Raw genomic sequence first — 20,293 nt, forward strand, 5'->3', positions numbered from 1 at the left:
AAATGGCTACATGATAAGAATTTTTGTGGTTTATTTGACCTCATAACAGTATCTGAGATGCTTCACTTAACTGATGTTAAAGAGAATAAGACCCTTGCAAGTTCCAAAGAAATTGTACTGCTACATAAAGACAAATAATATAGAGATGTGGTTTAGAAAATATAACTTTCTACAAGAGCAGTCTGCACAAAGGTACAGTCTCTAAATACCTGAGAAAAAAACAAACAGCTCAGGACATCTGAACGTGTTTGTTTCCCTCTAGGCATCATTTCCTCTCAGAGCTATAATGAAAAAATAACATGAAAAGTGCACTGAATACTGAACTAGGGGTTCTCTCTGCCTAACATCCTTAGTTATTTGTTACTTATGTAATGCAATATCTTTCATTACAGTGTTAATTAGAATTCAAAAAAGTTAAAAATCATGGAAATGCAAACAGGTGCTACTTACTGCTTCTCAGAGCAGAGGTATATAACGTATATGTTGACATTAGGGAAATAGCAATTCTTATTAGGAGATTGATAGATGCTCTTTCACTTCAGAGTGCTGTACTACCAATTTCAAATTTTCTTCTTCACCGTTTCTTGTTTATATGCCCATATGTTTATATATCAAGTCTCAACTATCTCATTTTATGATACCATTATCTTACCTGATTTCTTTCTTTCTTAATGCTACTTTCAAGGTTTAAAAAGGGAAAAGAAATAGTGAAGACAGAAACTTCAGAATACAAACATTATGTAATGTTTGTTTTCTTGATTTATTCAGATTGAATGAGTCAATCTGCATTCAAATAAACCACAACTTAAATGTGTGTATTATAGGTAGGATTCATGGGTAGACACTGCAGAGAATTAAACCACAGACATAATTGTGTCACCATTCTAATAAAAAATGTTTAGTAACTCCTCACTGCCCCACAACATGATATGCAATTAGGGTCAATCTAAGAGTGAAAGGAGTACTGTTAATAATTACATACACACCAGGCATAATCTGGACTCTCCTGGTCAAATAGGAATGTATGGTTACCCTATATACAATGTTCTCCTATTCTGTCCCAATACACCTTTCCCAGCCATGCACAGTGCTCCAATGAAAGCAAAACTCAAAACAGACCTATTCCTCACAAACACACCAAGCACTTCGTGCCTTTATTTCCTCTATATAGATAGACGTCCCTGTCAAATTCCCTATTTCCTCTGGCTCATCTCAAACTTAACAGAAAGTAACACACAGATTCGAATTGGAATCAATTTGCAAATCCATACAAGGACTTTGGACAAACCTAATAGGTGTTTAACTGGGGCTTTTGATTCCGAAGTCAATATACAGCAAAACAAAATTATAGGATGAAATAATAGGTAAAATCAAACGATATTTAAAGGGATCAAATTTAAAGTTATCTGCACAGATTCAGAAAATTATAATAAAAAAAATGTCAAAAGACACTAAGGCTTTAGCTGACCTCACTTTTTTCTGCTCTTAGTGAACCTGTGACCAAATCCTAACAATTCTACCTCTACAGTCTAGGATACTTCTACATAAATGGTGAGCTACTGTTTCTAGGGTCCTTTAGTTCAATCTAATTGCAGGAGAAACCGGGATAAGCTCAAAATATTTCTTTTTCTCTTATTATACTATAGATATTTTAAAAAGAAGGATACTACAACTTTGATAAAAGTCCAAGAACATTCTTATTCACTTCTTCCACCCTCAACACACACACACACACACACACACACACACACACACACACACACCCTTAATACAGACGAACGAAGTCTGTCAAATTTATAAAAATTCTCCCAAAAAACAGAAAAGAAACAAAAATATGAATATTTGCGTACAGATACTTAAAAGTATCACTTAAGTAAATAAATACGGAATTCTGACCGTTAAATTACCATTTCACCAATTCTCATAAAACAAAAGAAAAAACACAGTACGATCTAGCTAAATAAATACTACATTTTGATTATTTTGACAGGTAACTTTTCTTAAAGAACTAAATATAAATCAAATGTAACTAGTCAATGGGAATAGCAGGAAAAGATTCAACCATTACTCACCAATATCGTTTCTAGTAAAGCAACAGTATCCTGACTTTCAAATTTCTTATTGTTAGTGAACCAGTGAATCAGTTGCATAACTAGTGGCGCGTATAGTTGCCTTGTCACCTGAGGAAAAAAATACATCTAGAGTTTTTCCTCATATTAAAGCAAGTTTATACTGGAAAAGAGTTCCCTTTAAATGGCAGGGGCAAAATTAAGGACAATACTACCATGGTTATATTAGTTTCCTTTCCTAATTAAATTCTATGATGAACATGTTCTTTCTATTTTCTCCTTTCTAAAAGTCCAGAAAAGGAAAATACGCATACTAAAACTCATTATTCCTTGATTAGGAGGGCAATTGGGGTAATTTTCGTTTTCTAGTATTCCTCTTTATTAATTTGTTCCTGAACGTGCATGTGGTATTCTGGATAGAGACATTACTATTACTCAACTAAAAAGTAAATAATAACTTCGTGGTTCCCTATACACTGATTTACACCCTTGCAGTGACAAAATGAAAGCCAGACCAAAGTCCTACGCATATGAATTTCAAAGCCTGTGTAATAAAAAGAAGACATTCAGGACAAAGAGGCAGCTGATTCTCCCACCCCTGCCAAAAGAACAAACTTTACAACTTGGAGATAGGATGGAAAGGATTCTGAGTTCTCAATCTAACCTTCCAGAATGTAAATAAAGTCTCTTCAGGGGCCAGATAGTACTGTGGATCTCTGACGTTTACAAACCAGGGTGTCTTCCAGGCCAGAGCTCCTTCCTTCTGAAAGGAAATACGCAGGGAAACAGAACTCACCGTTCTGGAACCTCGGGAGCTTACCCTACTGCCCTAGTCTGGTGTAACCATGTGATTATCTTGAAGAAATAAGGCAAGTTTTATTATCCTTTTTGGATCAGAGCAATTACCCAGGCAAATGTTTACAGATGTAACCATTATATATGAAGAGTAAAATGTTTGAAATGAAAGTGATGGGAAACGTACCCTATCTTTGCATCTTATACATTTCTGTGTCTCACAAGGATAGGGCTCCTACTGGAGGACTGAGAAATACAGGAGAGTTTTATTTCCCAAATGATACTCAACAATAAAGCACCTTGATATGAATTCCACCACATCAAAAATCATGTAAAATGTCTCAGTACTCCAACCAAACAACACAGAGTCCTCTTGCACCTAGATATTTTTCGATAAAAAAAAAAGTATCTTTCTAACCTTTGAAGTGATTCTCAGGATTAAACAAAATAAGAGTCTTACCTTTCAGTCTGAAAATTTAAACCGGTCTTAAAGCATCATTTTTTTTATTCAAAACAATTATAATGTTTTATTCTTAGTACGTAAGTTATGTGTGTATATATACAAACACACCTTACAAAAATAGTGTAAAATGTAGAAAACCGTCCATCTATAATCCTATATTTCAAAAGTATTAACTTTCAAAAGATTTTATTTACACACATTTAAGTATATATACATGTGTAAAAATAGACACACTATTTTGTAAACATTTTCATCTTAATTTTAAATATTTTCCACATAAATACATAAGCTGTATCAATACTTTTATGAGCTGCCTGGTATGTCATACCGTGTGTCCCCAAAAATAAGACCCAGCTAGAAAATCAGCCTAATGCATCTTTTGGAGGAAAAATTAATATAAGACCGGGTACAGTACAGTACAGTACAAGACAACACAATACAAATGTATCGGGTCTTATATTAATTTTAGCTCCGAAATATGCTTTAGAGCTGATTGTCCGGCTAGGTCTTATTTTCAGGGACACATAAGTATACGCATACACCATGATCCACTTACTCAAATCCTGTTGTTAGAATTGCAGGTATTTCTAATTTATAACTAATTTAAAGAAATCACATAAATCAGCCTCAGCTAATTTAAGAAGACTGAAATCATACCAAGCATATTCTCTGATCACAAGGCTTTGAAATTGGATATCAACTGCAAAAAGAAAGCAAGAAAAAACACAAATACATAGAGATTAAACAACATACTTCTAAAGAATGACCGGGTCAAAGAAGAAATTAGAGGAGAGATCAAAAGATACATAGAAAAAAAGGAGAAGGAAAATACATCCTATCAAAATTTTTGGAACACAGCAAAAGCAGTTTTTAGAGGGAAATTTATATCCTGCACGCCTATCTCAAGAAACAAGAAAAATCCCAAATAAATAACCTCATGTTACACCTTAAAGAACTAGAAAAAGAAGAACAAGCGAAACCCAAGGTCAGCAAAGAAATACAAAAATCAGAGCAGAGCTGAATGAAATAGAGAACAAAAAGACAATAGAAAAAATTAATGTGACAAAGAGCTGGTTCTCTGAAAAGATTAACAAAATTGAAAACCTTGGCTAGACTCACTAAGATCAAGAGAGAAGACACTAATTAACAAAATCAGAAATGAAAAAGGGGAAGTTATCCCAGACACGACAGACATACAAAGCATAATCCAAAAATACTATGAAGGACTATATATGCCACCAAATTCAATAACCTAGAAGAAATGGACAAGTTCTTAGAAACATGTAGCCTTCCAAGGCTGAACCATGAAGAACTGGAAAATCTAAACAGACCGATTACCAGTAACGAAATTGAATCAGTCATCCAACACCTTCCTAAAAGCAAATACCACCACACAGAAATAATACACAACAACAAAAAGGCAAAGAAACAATGGAGATACAGCCTTACCAGAAAACTAAAGATGCCTAAAATCAAAAGTCCGGGACCAGATGGCTTCACTAGTGAATTCTACGAAACCTACAAAAAGGATCTAATACCAATTCTGCTCAAACCATTCCAAAAAATTGAAGAAGAGACAGTAATCCCTAACTCATTTTATGAGGCCAACATTACCCTGATTCCAAAACCTGGTAAGGACAACACACACAAAAAACACTACAGACCAATATCTCTAATGAATACATATGCAAAAATCCTAAACAAAATTCTAGCAAATCGAATACAACAATGCGTTGAGAAGATTATTCACCACGACCAAGTGGGATTCATCCCCAGGGCCGAAAGATGGTTCAACATTCGCAAATACATCATTTGATAGGTATATCACATAAACAAAATAAAGGACAAAAATCATATGATTATATCAATTGATGCAGAAAAAGCATTTGACAAGATACAACATCCATTTATGATTAAAACACTTAATAAAACAGGTATAGAAGGAAAACACCTTAACATAATAAAGGCCACATATGACAAACCCTCAGCTAATCTCATAATTAATGGTGAAAAACTGAAGTCCTTTGCTCTAAGCTCAGGAACACGACAGGGCTGTCCCCTATCAGCTCTGCTTTTCAACATAGTGTTGGAAGTCCTTGCCAGAGCAACCAGGCAAGAGAAAGAAATAAAAGGCATCCAAATTGGGAATATAGAAGTTAAAATATCACTCTTTGCAGATGACATGATGCTATATGTAGAAAACCCTAAAGACTCCACCAAAAAGCTATTAGAAACAATCAACGAATACAGTCAAGTTGCTGGCTATAAAATCAACGTACAAAAGTCCATTGCATTCCTATATACTAACAATGAAATCTCAGAAAAAGAAATACAAAAAACAATTCGTTTTGCAATTGCAGCAAAAAGGAAAAAATAACTAGGAATAAACTTAACCAAGGATGGGAAGGACCTATATCCTGAAAACTATAAGACATTTTTGAAAGAAACTGAAGACACACAAAAATGGAAAGACATTCTGTGCTCATGGATTGGAAGAATCGACATAGTTAAAATGGCCTTATTACCCAAAGCAATATACAGATTTAATGCAATCCCCATCAAAATCCCAATGGCATTTTTTAAAGAAATAGAACAAAAAATCATCAGATATGTTTGGAACCACAAAATACCCCAAACAGCCAAAGCAATCTTAAGAAAAAAGAACAATACTGGAGGTATCAAACTCCTTGACTTTAGCTTGTACTACAGGGCTACAATAATTAAAACAGCATGGTATTGGCAGAAAAACAGACACATGGACCAATGGAATAGAATTGAGAACCCAGAAATAAAACCACATAAATATGGACAGATAATTTTTGACAAAGAAGCTAAAAACATACAATGGAGAAAAGACAGCCTCGTCAATAAATGGTGCTGGGAGAATTGGATAGCCACGTGCAAAAGAATGAAACTGGACTGTTATCTGTCAGCATGTACCAAAATTAATTCAAAATGGATCAAAGACTTAAGCATAAGACCTGACACAATAAACTGCATAGAAGAAAACATAGGTACTAAACTTATGGACCTTGGATTCAAAGAACATTTTATAAATTTGACTCCAAAGGCAATGGAAGTAAAAGCTAAAATAAATGAATGGGACTATATGAATCTTAAAAGCTTCTGCACAGCAAACGAAACCATCGACAAAATAAAGAGGCAACCAACTGAATGGGAGATTTTTGCAAACAGTGCCTTCAATAAGGGGCTAACATTCAAAATATACAAGGAACTCATGAAACTCAACAACAATAAAACAAACAAACCAATTGAAAAATGGGCAGAGGACCTGAAGAGACATTTCTCCAAAGAGGACATACAAATGGCACATAGACATATGAAAAAATGCTCAACATCACTAATCATCAGAGTAATGCAAATAAAAAGCACAACGAGATATCACCTCACCCCAGTCAGAATGGCTATCATCAACAAGACAAATAGTAGCATGTGTTGGAGAGGCTGTGGAGAAAAAGGAACCCTGATACACTGTTGGTGGGAATGCAGACTGGTGCAGCCATTATGGAAGGCAGTGTGGAGATTCCTCAAAAAATTACGAATAGAATTACCATATGACCCAGCAATCCCTCTCCTGGGTACCTACCCAAAGAATTTGTAATCATTTATACATAAAGACACGTGTGCTCCAATGTTCATTGCAGCTTTGTTTACGGTGGCCAAGACATGGAAACAACCAAAATGTCCTTCGATAGATGAATGGATAAACAATTTGTGGTATATATACACAATGGAATACTATTCGGCGTTAAGGAAAGATGATATAGGAACATTTGTGACAACATGGATGGATCTTGAGAGTATAATGCTAAGCGAAATAAGTCAGACAGAAAAAGCAGAGAACCCTATGATTTTACTGACATGCGGTATATAAACCAAAATCAACAAAAGAACAAGACAAACAAATGAGAAACAAAAACTCATAGACACAGACAATAGTTTAGTGGTTACCAGAGGGTAAGGGGGGTGGAGGGTTGGTGATGAGGGTAAGGGGGATCAAACGTGATGATGGAAGGAGAACTGACTCTGGGTGGTGAACACACAATGGGATCTATAGATGATGTAATTCAGAATTGTACACCTGAAATCTACGTAATTTCACTAACAATTGTCACCCCAATATATTTAAAAAATAAATAAGTAAAAAAGGTAAAAATATTTAATCAGTTGGAGTACGTTTTCTAATTTTCTTCCCAAAAAGCGTACTCAATTGAATATTTCCTTAATTTCTCTGTCTAAAAATATTATTCTAATATCGTAATTTTTCAAAGTGTTTCAGGTTAATTTTAAGTGAGATTTTGATATTTCTAAATATTTCTAGAAAATCAATGTAAAGAGCTTCCATAATCTAATGGCATTTGGAAAATTTGTTCCAGGGGGAAAAAAGATGCCAAATTATAACTTTGACCTATTAAGAATATTTTTACTATTAGTAAAAAAAAAAAAAAAGAATAAGAAAAATAAAGAAAACTGTGAGTACAGCATGCTATTTATCCCAAATAATTATTTTTAGTAGGTTATCCTCAAAATTATAATATGCATACTTAATTTTTCAAAGACATGTTAATAAAGAATTTTACCCTTCTAGATACTACAAAAACCATTAGATATTTTAACCTCTTTTTTCTTACTGTAGTAATTGTCCTATTCATATTGTCCTATTCATAAATGTGTAATTGTCCTATTCATATTAATTTAACTCTTGCTCCTCATAGTGCTATACCACGTTTCAACTGCCAGCCCCTCCAAGTCTGCTTGAGGACTTTCTCTGGGCTCCTGCTGGGTAGTCAGTCCATAAGTGTTCAGAAATAGATGCACTCCAGGACCATCCCTTAAACATCGACTAATAGGAACTAGAAATATGCCCAGCTCATTTACCTCTCTGAAATTCTGAGACATGTGCTGCTTCCCAGACTTTCTCAACAGGTTTGAGCTGCAGATGCCCCGAGTGATAACTTGATCACACAACTTCATTGGTTCCCACACCTTCCCTCACTCACTTCTCTACTCCCTACCATTGTTTCCTGATCTCGCCTTCCAAATAAACTACTTATATTAAAAAAAAAAAAATAACAGTGAAAAGTGTAATATACATTACTCTGAGTACATCACTAATAATGAAACTGTGAGATAATGGTGCAGGTCACCAAGCGTTTTGCTCTGCATACAGAGAGCCTATGCGAATCCACACTCCCACAAGCCAGGACATATAGGGCCCATTCTCCACATGCTTGAGAATAACAATACTATCAGTTTTCTAAATATTTGGCAAAAGCTGCAAAGAATATTTTAATTTTAATTTTTTTTACCAAAAAGGATGAATATTAAGTTAATTGGCCATATACACTTCTTTACGAGCTGCCTATTTTTGTTCTTTATCCATTTGCCCATTTTTAGATTTTATATCTTCAGAATGTTGCAGAAATAATTTTCCCACATTATGAATTTTAAAATTCTGTTTTGTATCATTCAGTAGTTTTATATATTTGTTAAGTTAAAACTATTACTATATTAGCATATTCTGTATGTCTGTCTTCAATATCTTGTAGGAAAATGTCCCTTCCTATGCAAACTTTACAGAAAAACAATTTTATGGATGACTTTAATGTAACAGTAACAAAATCCATCCAAGTAGCAGAACTTGAACGTTGTATACAAAAGAAAGCATTTTTGAATGCTATGATCCAACTTTACACAAATAAAACAATAAATATGCATGTTTGTAAAAATGTGTTTTGCAAAGATCTGGGGGTATATTATTTGCAGAGGATAAAGTGGCTTTTCATAAGGAATAAGAGTGGGAAAGATGTGATGATATGGATATTCACTTTAAGCTTCATGTTTCTATATTAATTTATGTACTTTATCAATGAAAAAGACCACTCTAATCCAGAGACACGAATGCTAAAATTCATCACATTTTTCTGTAATGTATTTATAGTTTGTTTTTCCTTCTAAATCTTTTTAATTTGAATTTAATTTCTCATGTTAGTCCATTACCTGATATGATTTATTAAATGATCCATTTCTTACTAACTTAATGCCCTTTCTAATAAATATACAATTTTTACATACACATGAGTCCACTTCCTAACTACTAGACACTCCCCACTGCTATATCTGTGCACTAGTTCAACCTTGTTATAATTAACATGGTTTCTTTTTAACATGTTATGGCAAGACTCCCTTTAGCACTCTACCCTTTCAAAATTTTTCTTGGCTAAGCTCAAGCAATTATTCTTTCAGATTACTTTTTATGTTTAAAATGTAATTAATTCTGGACTTTTTGCTGGGATGCTACCAAAGGCTGACTGATTTGGGAAGAGCTAGCATTTGTTCAATATTGATTCTTCTAACTCAGTTATACAACATATTCATTTTATATTCATAAAATACGTTTGCCTGGCATACTGAATTTTATTCCTAGGCATTATATATACATATTTGATGCTATCATGAATGGGATGTTGTAGACACATTTTCCAAGTGGTCAATATTAATACATGACATATATGAGAATACAGATACATGAGAATTCACCAGCTTCTCCCTTTATGAATGCTTATGGTTTATCAGTTGATACTCTTTGGCTTTCCAGATTTAAAAAAAAAACTATAGTCAAAATAATAATCCTTTCACCTTCCTTTCTAGTGTCCCTGCCCTCATAAAAATGACAGCTTGGTGAGAAGATCAGATACTAACCACTATAAATAAATAACTAAATACAGGTGAAGCTATACTGAGCAACCAACTACTCTAAGTCACAGGCACTGTTCCTGGTAGGTAATGGAGCCACTATCAACAGGTCTAACTGCTTCTCATCAAAAGCTTCTGTCCTGTCCAAAGCACAGGGCAGCATTAGTACTTCATGACTGGGAATGACTTGGCTCTGACATTCAGATAGTCATTCTTTATCATATTCAGATAATATTAAACTAATGCTAGTTTACCAGGAGCTAACAAATGCCCTTTAGGCTCACTGCTTCTGAAATCCATTTCTGTGGTAAATTTCCAGTTTTATAAAAAAATCCTATCTAATAATGATGTATCTCAATAGACTGCTGAATTGTATTCATTCGTATATATTGAAGAATTTTTCATCTATACTTATGTTTTTCATTTCATTTTCGTTTTTGTGCATGCAACCTGATATAAGGGTTATGCTAGCTTCATAAAATCAACTGAGAATTCTGTTTTTTTCTGCATCATGACACCCATAAGAATTTGTCCATAAAGTCATCAGTAATAGGCCACTTGCCAACATTTCCAATCTCTTCCATGACTACTGGCCATGGTTACATCTCTTCTTCACCCCATGAAAGACTGAGTCCCTACATGTGAGGGCGTTAGCTAACTCAGCTTTTGATGAGTATCTTAGACTCTCAGTAACCCTTAACTAGGACAGTGATTTCCAAATTTTATGGCAAATTAAAAATCACTAGGACAGCTTTTAAAAGTCACCATCCCCAGATCATATCCCTGCGGAATTAAATCAAAGTCTGGGGACAGCAGCGAGGCAGCAGTATTTTTTTAAAGCCTCCCCAGGTGATTCCAATATGAAGCAGGCTTTGATGATCACTGAACTAGACAAAACTTCAAAAAAAAAATTTTTGCAATTGTTTCAGATTCAAAATCATTCACTTACCTGATCTACATCACATGCAAGTCGAAGTAGCACAGGAAAAATTCGCTTATAGAGTTGGTACATGGGTGGGGAACCCTGACCACTTTCAGGCATTTGAGTGGCTTTTCCCAACATAAACATAACCACGCTATGTAAAAGTTCACAAGCTGCGACCTGAAATAGGCCAAAAGTTCAACAAAGTTTAAGTTTTCATGTTTACAAGAGAAGAATATTTTGAAATCATATTCAATTTAGTCCTTTAAAAGCGATCGTACTCAAATGTAAATTAACTGGAAGTAGCACTTCTTGTATAAAATTAATGCTTCTCTTCATTTTGATCTTTAACCAAGTTAAGAACTGAAACTTAAAAGCTTTAGACATTGGACTAACAGATTCATAAGAAATATATTTGAATGCTGCCATATTATAGAACTTTGCTTGATTTGTTAGTACATTTTCAACTATCTCTACTTTAGTGAATATTTGAAACACTGAAAATTTACAAATTAATATAAAAACTTGAGATTATCTGTTTCTAATCTCCCAGATTGAGGAGCTAATCAAGCACAGATTGAAAATCATTTTTAAATGCCCTTTTACAGCATTTTCTTGTATGAAGAGCTTTTGGTATATTAATGTTTTGCTTGGTTATTATCTGTTAAGATGATTTATGTTTAACTTTTATTTATCAATGACATCTACTTCTGCTAATTAGTTTTCTAATTACTATATTACAGAAAAAAAATTACTGATATTCAAATGGCTGAAATATATTATCTATTTCCTAACAAATATTATGTCTTAAAAAATAGACTCTAAATAATGAGTGAAATGAAAAATAAAGTACTTTAGTTTGTCTGTCACTAGCTGAAAGAGATAATTCTGTGACCCGAGGTAAGAATATATCCAGGTAAATGACAGGCTTCATATCTATAAATGGTACTGCAAAACTGAGTCTTTTTTCTGTGTCCCATGCTACACATTTCTTCATCATTTCATCCAAGGATGCAGCTGTTAAAAAGATTAAGAAGAATGTTTTTTTTTTCCCCATTCAAAATCTAATTGCTTTACAATTCACTTAGTGAAACCAGGGTACTTTACTATACTTTTAAGTTAAGCACTTTATTCATCTTTCCTTTTTTGCTTTATTTCAGACTTATAACTATAACATTAGAAATCACTGATACTATTTCTTAATTTAATTTAAAGTAAAATTATTATTAAACAAGTCTAACAGTCTGGGATAATTTCAAATTTCAGATAAGAGTTATTTACTAAGCTATTCTGTGGAAAAATGATACACAGTTTTATTTAAAAATCTCTTTATAACAATTATTTTCCCAATATAGTCTGTAACTTCCTAAATAACCCAAAGTTACTTGTTATTTAATATGAAATTTCAAAAGTAAAAATAAACATGAATTTCAAAAATGTTAATTATCAACAAAAACAATGTAAAAATATCCAAACATTAACAACATAAGGTTCAAAAAAGATTGACTTTGAATTCTTGACACATTTAATATAGAAAAGAAAGTCAAACTGGATTGTTTCAAGATGGAAAACATGCTTAAGAAACCAAACCAGAACATTTTGCCTTCTAGTGTACTGAATTACTCAGATTGCAGGGGCATAGTCAAAGCACTTCACTAGGCAATTATTCTTTGTAATCTTATTTGAAAATATATAAATCACATGTAAGAGCAAATATCTAACTATATCATGATTTTTACACATCCAAATTAAAGTACAAATATTATGTACAGAGGTTAATTTATTTTAAAGAAAAGTTTATTTACCTGTTACAAGATTTTTGTTTACTTGTCCTCCTAGAGTACCAAGCATTTGTACCACTCTAATCCTTATTTCTTCTAAGGATAGTGCTTCATTCTACAAATGTGAACAATTGTATTATATATGATGATAACTACGTTAAAAAATTAAAGAGAATTATGAAAGGAAAGAAAAACTATTTTACAACCCTCTCTAATGCTGATATCTCCCAATGGTTCATTATATCCCACACAATGCTGCTGTTAATTTTATTGCAAATTCATGAAAAGATGTCACATCTGTTCTAATTTCAGTTAGATGTCCATTTCCTAGGGCCAACAATTCCAAAATTTTATTAGGACACTTAACGTCTTTAAAAGACACTAAAGATCCCTAAAGATTTTGTGTGGGTTGTATTTATCAATATTTACCATATTAGAAGTTAAAACTTAGAAATTATTTAAATAGTTACTTTATTTAAAAATACTAAACTCATTACATGTTAACAAGAGAGATATTTTTAGGAAAAGTAACTATATTTTTCAAATAAATGAAAAACCTCAAAAAGTAGCACTGTTTCATATCTGTGCAATTTCTTTATTGTCTGGATCACTAGAAGACAGCTCTTGTGATCTTGTTAGGGCGGTAGTTGAAATCCGTAGAAGGCGGGAGGAGTATTTTGATAGTCTTTTTTTAGATAACTGTGATTATTCTTGATACTACACCAAAACTGAACAAGTGATAGTTTCTTAAAGATTAGTTATGTGCAATCTGAAATTTTAATTAATTTTATATACTCTATTACATTAAAATCCATTGGTTTATCTGAGTGTTAACTTTTTTTTTACCCATGCATGATTTGGTAATATATTGCTCATCCGAAATTATTGGCTCACTGTGTTATACAGACCTACCAAATATTGACTCATTTCATCATATATGCAAAAAAAATTGTTAATACTAAATGTCATCAGAAAAAAATCTAAGTATTGAGGAGCTGTCAAGTACAGGGTAATGGTTACAAGTTTTTCAAAATTTTAATTTTCACTTAACTGTTTGGGTTTTGTCATGGGCAACAAATACTCTCAGATGTTTTATTAGAAGTGACAGGCTCACTGTTTATTTTACAGAAAATGTTTGCCAAATATTGAATAGCTAATTTGTCTGCCATTTGTTCTTTCAAGTAAATACGGTGTTCAAGAAAAAAACAGATACATTAGTTCATAGCTCAAAGCATTACATAAGTGCTTTCCCTGAGGACAACTGTCACCCTTCACTACGCAGCAGACTGCATCACAGAATATTAAAAATATGTGTGTGAAAGGGTCAAGATTTAATAAAGTGCTAAGGAACAAACAGTGTTACCCATCATTATATCATAGTGCAAATGTCAACAACTAAAAATAGTTTTGGCCTTGTACAGTGACACTCAAGGGGTCCACACTTTGAGAACCACTGTGCTAGGGAATAGGGTGTTACATCTGTAAAGAAATTTTATTTGTAAAACTGGAGATATACTCAAGTAATTTTATCTTGCTTTACCATTTCTAGTTTCATTCAAGTCTCTCAATCAAATACTGTCAAAAATAATTTTTGACAATTTTTGAAGCAGGAAGAATTTATCTAGAGTTTGCATTATCAGTTCTAGGCATCACAAGTTTTTCAAATTTTAATCTTCACTTTATACCTAAAAGTTATTTTCCCTATACCAATTCAGTTTTCTCTGTTTACATAAATTAGATGCCACATCTGAAAAAACTGTCTCAAGCAGTTAACATCTAAAAAAAAAAAAAAAAAACCACAAAAGTTGGCCTGAATTGAACTTGACAAAATGATAATACTTAAGATCCAATCAGTAAATGACTCAGTCTTACATATCCATAATATCAGTATTCCTACTGCTTATTAAATATGAACCAGCTTATTTTTAATTATCCACTAAATATATTTCAAGGTAGAGATAAACAGGAAAATAAAATCAAGACAATAAACTAAATAGTTAATTTAGCTACAATTTTTGTTGATAAAAATGTATTCTACATTGTATTCTTAATTTATATTTTAAGACTAACATATTTAATGAAGACTTTTACTTTTCACAAACATTAGAATCTGATCTTTGCATTATTTAAGGTAAAGAACATACAAAGGATTTCTTACTGATGAAATGTTCTTTGTCTTTTTCAAATGCTTTAACACAACTTTACTAAATCCTTTTTGGGCAGCCCGAGAAAGTGCTGACACTTCCCAGTTATTCTTGTTCTCATCTGTCAACAAGAAACAAAAATTAATTTTAAATAGCATTCATTCATTTACTTGATGACTACTATGGTGAACACACTATATTATGGAATAAAGACAGAAAAATCCTAATTTTAATTGTGATTAAAAATTAACTTTTTAGAACAAAAATGTATTAATAGTAGTTGTCTTGGTTTTAAATATCATTATCTATAAATAGAAATATTTTTCCTTGAAAAAGTAGCTAATTACAGAGACTGGGCAGGCAACACATACTGAAAGCAATAATCAGAGGTGGTGAGGCAACAGGAAAGAAAAGTTTTGTACTCTATTTCCAAATAGTCTATTAGTTTATGATTATTTTAAAAAAAAATTTCTCCTATTTAACAGCTACACAACTATCCAAGTCAGGACACTGACCTGGAGACATTTACCCACGTTTAATCCTCAACCCCATTCAGGTTCCAGTATTGATCCCAGTAATGTACTTTGTTCAGATTTATATTACATTAGGTCTCTGTCTCTTTAGTCTCCTTTAAACTGAAACAGTTCTTCAATCTTTCCTTGAATTTTATGATTTGAACATTTTAAAAATTATACGCCAGTAATTTTGTAGACTGTCCCTCTATTTGAATTTGTCTAATGTTTTCTCATGATTAGATTCAGGTTACTTGAACCAGTTGTAACATCCTACCAGTTCCTTTATTAACTATTGAGTTGAATAAAATCTTTAACACATGTTCACTTATAGCAGAATAGTCATAATTTTACAGCTATACTGTCATTTTTCAGTAGTTCTGGAGGTGCCCAGTGGTTCTGCTGACAGAGCCAGGCAAGGTGCAATGCTGGAGAACACCTTACAGGTGGTTTAATCCCAGTCCTTCCTTTCTTGCCTCCCAGTAATGAATCCCAAGTGACAACAGAACCTTACCTAGCTTTCTGTTACTCTTGTTCCTGTCCTTCATATAACTTCATGTTTTTATTTGCTTATACCCAATAAGCTGGTCCCCGTGGATGGGAGCAATGACTGAGAATTTGGATTTATGGTCTCCTGACCATTTGGTGACCTTCTGTGGGTAGATGGTTAGAGATCTATTCTCTAATGCGCCAGAGATGAAAAGAGGATCTGGTTTTTAGGGTTTTTGTTAATTATTTTTTTGGAGCTCAACAATGTGAAGAGCCTCAAAGAAAAGACTTACCAAGAGTTTTCAGGTCAGAGCCTAGCCCGGCCAAGACCTTAAAGAAATTATGAGACTGAACAGAAAACCAGCTGAGCCCCACCTGTACTTCTGACCTACAGAAGCATGCAATAATAGATGGCTATTGTTTTAAACTGCTAAATCTGGGGTAATTTATTTCACGGCAACAGAAAAAAACACTATGAAACTTTCCATTTACTCATTTTATTTACATCTGTACACAGTCAATTTTTCCAATTTCATTCACTGGATTAAAATCTCTTTCTAGAATGATTTATTTTGATGCTGAAATAATCCCAAGTTTGCCTGACACTTTCCCATTATTCTCTGAACACTTCTTTGCTTTGTGGATGATTCAGAAAATACAATACTCTAGGTTCATCTTGTCTTTCCCCTGTCCCAGGTTACAATTAGTCATTTCTCCAAGGATTTCTGGTTCCTTTTAATGGAAAACTGACATTTAGAAGTCACAATCTGGGCGCTAACTTTGATCACTACTATTAAGGTATCACTACTTCCAAGCAGGCCCTTTAAATGGACAGAACTAGAATATATATGTGTGTTACATATACATACACACCCATGCTTCCATCTCTATTTCTACATTTATTTTTATCCATATGTGTGTGTTTGTGTATAAAACTGTTACCATTGTCACCCTGCCTGGACCCGCATATCCCACAAGGCTGCCCCATGTTGATGCCTCCCACTTTGCTCCAGCTCTGACCCAAAAACCAGGCCACGCCACAGAGCTGCCCACCTCGTGCTCCTAGGGCGCACCACAGCTACCCCAACACCCACCTTCCTATGCACCACCTAAAGGCATTAGGACTAAATACTTCAAAAGAAGAGTACGAAAGGATCTCAAATGACTCATTCACACAAAGAGAAAGCCATTTTACAACTACAAAAAGACGGAGTGGACACTTGCTAACGAAATGGTCAGAATGAATATGACTGGTAATAGCACCAACTGCCATCACGATGCTGTAAGGAGGACAAAACATCAGTTCTGGTGCTTCTGCCAAAAGACATAACGTGAATTTCATCATAAGAAAACAATCGGACGAGTCCACACTGTAAGACATTCTATAAAATAACCGGCCTGTAATCTTCAAAAATGTGAATGTTGTGAGAACTAAGAAAGGTTGAAAAATTATCCCCCATTATAAGAAGCTGAAGAGTTATGACAATTGGATGCAATGCATGGTCCTAGATTGACTTCTAGACCAGAAAACATACAGCAATAAAACAAATTAACTACACAACTGAAAAATTTGCATATGGACTCTAGATTAATGTATCCATGTTATTTCTCCTGATTTTGATAATGATACTACGGTTATGTAAAATATCCTTGCTCTTAAGAAATATACACTGGATTATAAATATCCATGATGCCTGCACCTTACAAACGGCTTAGATAAAAACATCATGTGTGTGTGTACACATACTAACACAAACACACAATCATACACACAATATATATACAGAGAAAGTACATGCAATGATATAGCATATGAACAAAATCTTAACTACTGAATGGGGGTAAGAGTATACAGGAATTATTTTTACCTACAAATGCACTGTTCTGGAAGTTGGATATGGCAAATAAAATATTAACTAAAAAAAGTGATTGTCTTTACAATTATGGACTCTGTTACTTAATTTTACTTACTCTCTGTTTTCCCTATCTTCTAATCATCTATAGCTACACATATTTATCAACAAATGAATCTTTTCCTTAAAAGAATCGTAGTAATTTCCCTCATTAATTAAAAAAAATCATCTCAAAGAGCTAACTGACCAAACTAAATTCTAAACAGCAAATAAAAGTATAACAAAAATATTTGCTACTAGTTATATTATTTTTTTAAAACTAAGTCCATGTAACTTTAATGAACTACTCAATAAGCACCATTCCTTACAGAATGTGAATTTTTTTTTCAAATTATTATTTTATTATTTGTGAACTTTAAAAGCCTAAGTAGGCTATAAATATTAGGAGATATAAGGAGTTCCAGATAGTTAAGGCCTTACCCTAAAAGATTTCATAAAGCTTGGTAGAATGAAAATGAGTAAAATGAAAAAACAGGCTTAATGCCTCATGTTTCCTATGTACCAATTATACTGAAATGAATTGGAAAGAGTACAAAAAAATCAATCAAATATATTTTGAACACGTTGGGTTCAAATTTCAGAAGTGATGACGTCGTAAGATTGCAGCCTGAGGTGACCCCATTGAAATGTTCCCTAAAATTTACAACAAATAGCACAACTATAATTCCACAAAGGACTCATTGTGCAGCAGCCATTCAAGACTATGAGACACACAACTGAAATCATCTAATGGTGGGCAAATAGGGCAATCAGAGGAGAAGTTATGGGGGAAGTGCAGAGACAAAGTAGGCGCGAGCCCAGGAAACAGACCGAAGCTCTGAGCTTCCTGCATTCCAGCGCTACCACAGACACAAGAGAGGGAATTCTAGGATTCCTCTTATGGCCTACAGTCCTGCCTGAGGGATCAGTATATAACACGGCTGACGGCACCACTCATGTTAGAGGCCTCGGAGCAAAGACGGAGGGAAGAAGGGTTAAAACAGCAGTGTAAGCCCTCACTGCCAAGCAGAGGATGGAAGACATAGGTACAGAGCCCAGCCATGCCCCCGCCACTCACCCCATCCTAACCAGCCCAGTGCTAGAAGCAGAACAGTAGCAGTGTGAGATCAAAAGAACAGATTATTGATAGTTCTGAGAACAGTGGCCTGCAGCCACCGACTCATAGCCCACCTTGTTCTAGCAAAGGGGAGAGAGTCGTGGGTGCAGGACTGGCTATGCTGGTCGTCACTGCCATTGCTCAGAGCCACCTCTCGCAACCCACCCGGCCCCTGCCACCACCCATCTGGGCGAATCCCTGCAGGGAAAACAGAGCCACTGAAACACACAGGCCTTGAATCTGCTGCAGGAAGAGATTCGGAACTTCGGAAGCTCTCCACATCCCCCTCGGAGACAGGCCCTGAGACCAAGGCCACGTGCGCACAGAGGAAAGGCCCACCTTCCAGGAAATCCCCCCACTGTGTGAGAAGCTGAAACAGTACAGAGAAAAATACAACACTACAGCATAAGAGAGAATAAAAGACTGTAATAAGAGAGAAAATAAAGCATTCTACCAACATCTCCTGGAAAGAAAAAGAAAGATCTCTTCCTACTAACCTGTTGCAGAACCCACTGCTATAGATGCCTAGGAAAAGAAATAGTAATTCATTAATTGTCATGAATAACCAAGGTAAAAGGCAGCTCAGAAGGAAAATGAAAACTCTCCAGAAAATGAACTTAACTTAAAGACATGGAATTATGGAGCTAAACAATAATGAATGCCAACTATAATTTTATATATATAATGTGATGGCTCGGTGCGAGGTCGGAGGGATAGTGGATGGGGGTAGGGAGGCCCACAGTGTGAGAGATATAAATGATGAACATCTAAGTATTACCTTGTCTTGTACACCTGAAACTAATAAATAAAGAAACAAACAAACAAATAAAGACATGGAACTATGGGACTTATATGACTTAGAATTCAAGATTGCAATTCTGAAAAAACTCAACGAGATGCAAGAAAACACAGAAAGGCAATTTAATGAACTCAGAAACACAATCAATGAAAAAAATGAACTTTTTACCAAAGAGATTGAAATTTGACAAAAAGAACCAAATAGAATTTCTGGAGTTAAGAACTCAACAAAAGAAATGTAGAATAAAATAGCCAGCTTAGGTAGTAGAGTTGGCCAGATAGAGGAAAGAATCAGTGATACCAGAGATAGAAACCCAGAAATGACATGGATGAAAGAAGGGAGAGACTTGACAGCTAAAAGAAATAAAAACTTTCTAACTCCACAAGAAAGAGCAACGTAAGAATAATGGGCATACCAGAAGGAAAAGAAAGGGAGAAGGGAACAGAGAGTATACCCAAAAATATAGTTGATGAGAATTTCCCCAATGTGTGGAAAGAACTGGATCATCAAATCCAGGAAGCAAATAGAACACCTAATTACCTCAATCCCAACAGGCCTTCACCAAGGCACATTGTACTGAAGTTGTCAGTAAT

General features: G+C 34.2%; 1 protein-coding gene across 3 annotated transcripts in view; it reads right to left on the bottom strand.

Moving 5' to 3' along the window:
* PRKDC (protein kinase, DNA-activated, catalytic subunit) overlaps positions 1–20,293 on the bottom strand; it is a 296,326-nt gene that overhangs the window by 221,926 nt on the left and 54,107 nt on the right. For all 3 annotated transcript variants that reach the window (XM_081070672.1, XM_081070673.1, XM_081070671.1), the window contains exons 22-26: positions 14,906–15,012; positions 12,772–12,862; positions 11,820–11,983; positions 10,994–11,146; positions 2,073–2,180 (exon numbers count right to left, since the gene is read on the bottom strand). In XM_081070672.1, coding sequence (XP_080926798.1) covers positions 2,073–2,180; positions 10,994–11,146; positions 11,820–11,983; positions 12,772–12,862; positions 14,906–15,012 — 623 coding nt within the window. The remainder of the gene's footprint in view (positions 1–2,072; positions 2,181–10,993; positions 11,147–11,819; positions 11,984–12,771; positions 12,863–14,905; positions 15,013–20,293) is intronic.

The sequence above is a fragment of the Rhinolophus hipposideros genome, assembly GCF_964194185.1.
Source record: "Rhinolophus hipposideros genome assembly, chromosome: 13".
Lineage (NCBI taxonomy): Eukaryota > Metazoa > Chordata > Mammalia > Chiroptera > Rhinolophidae > Rhinolophus > Rhinolophus hipposideros.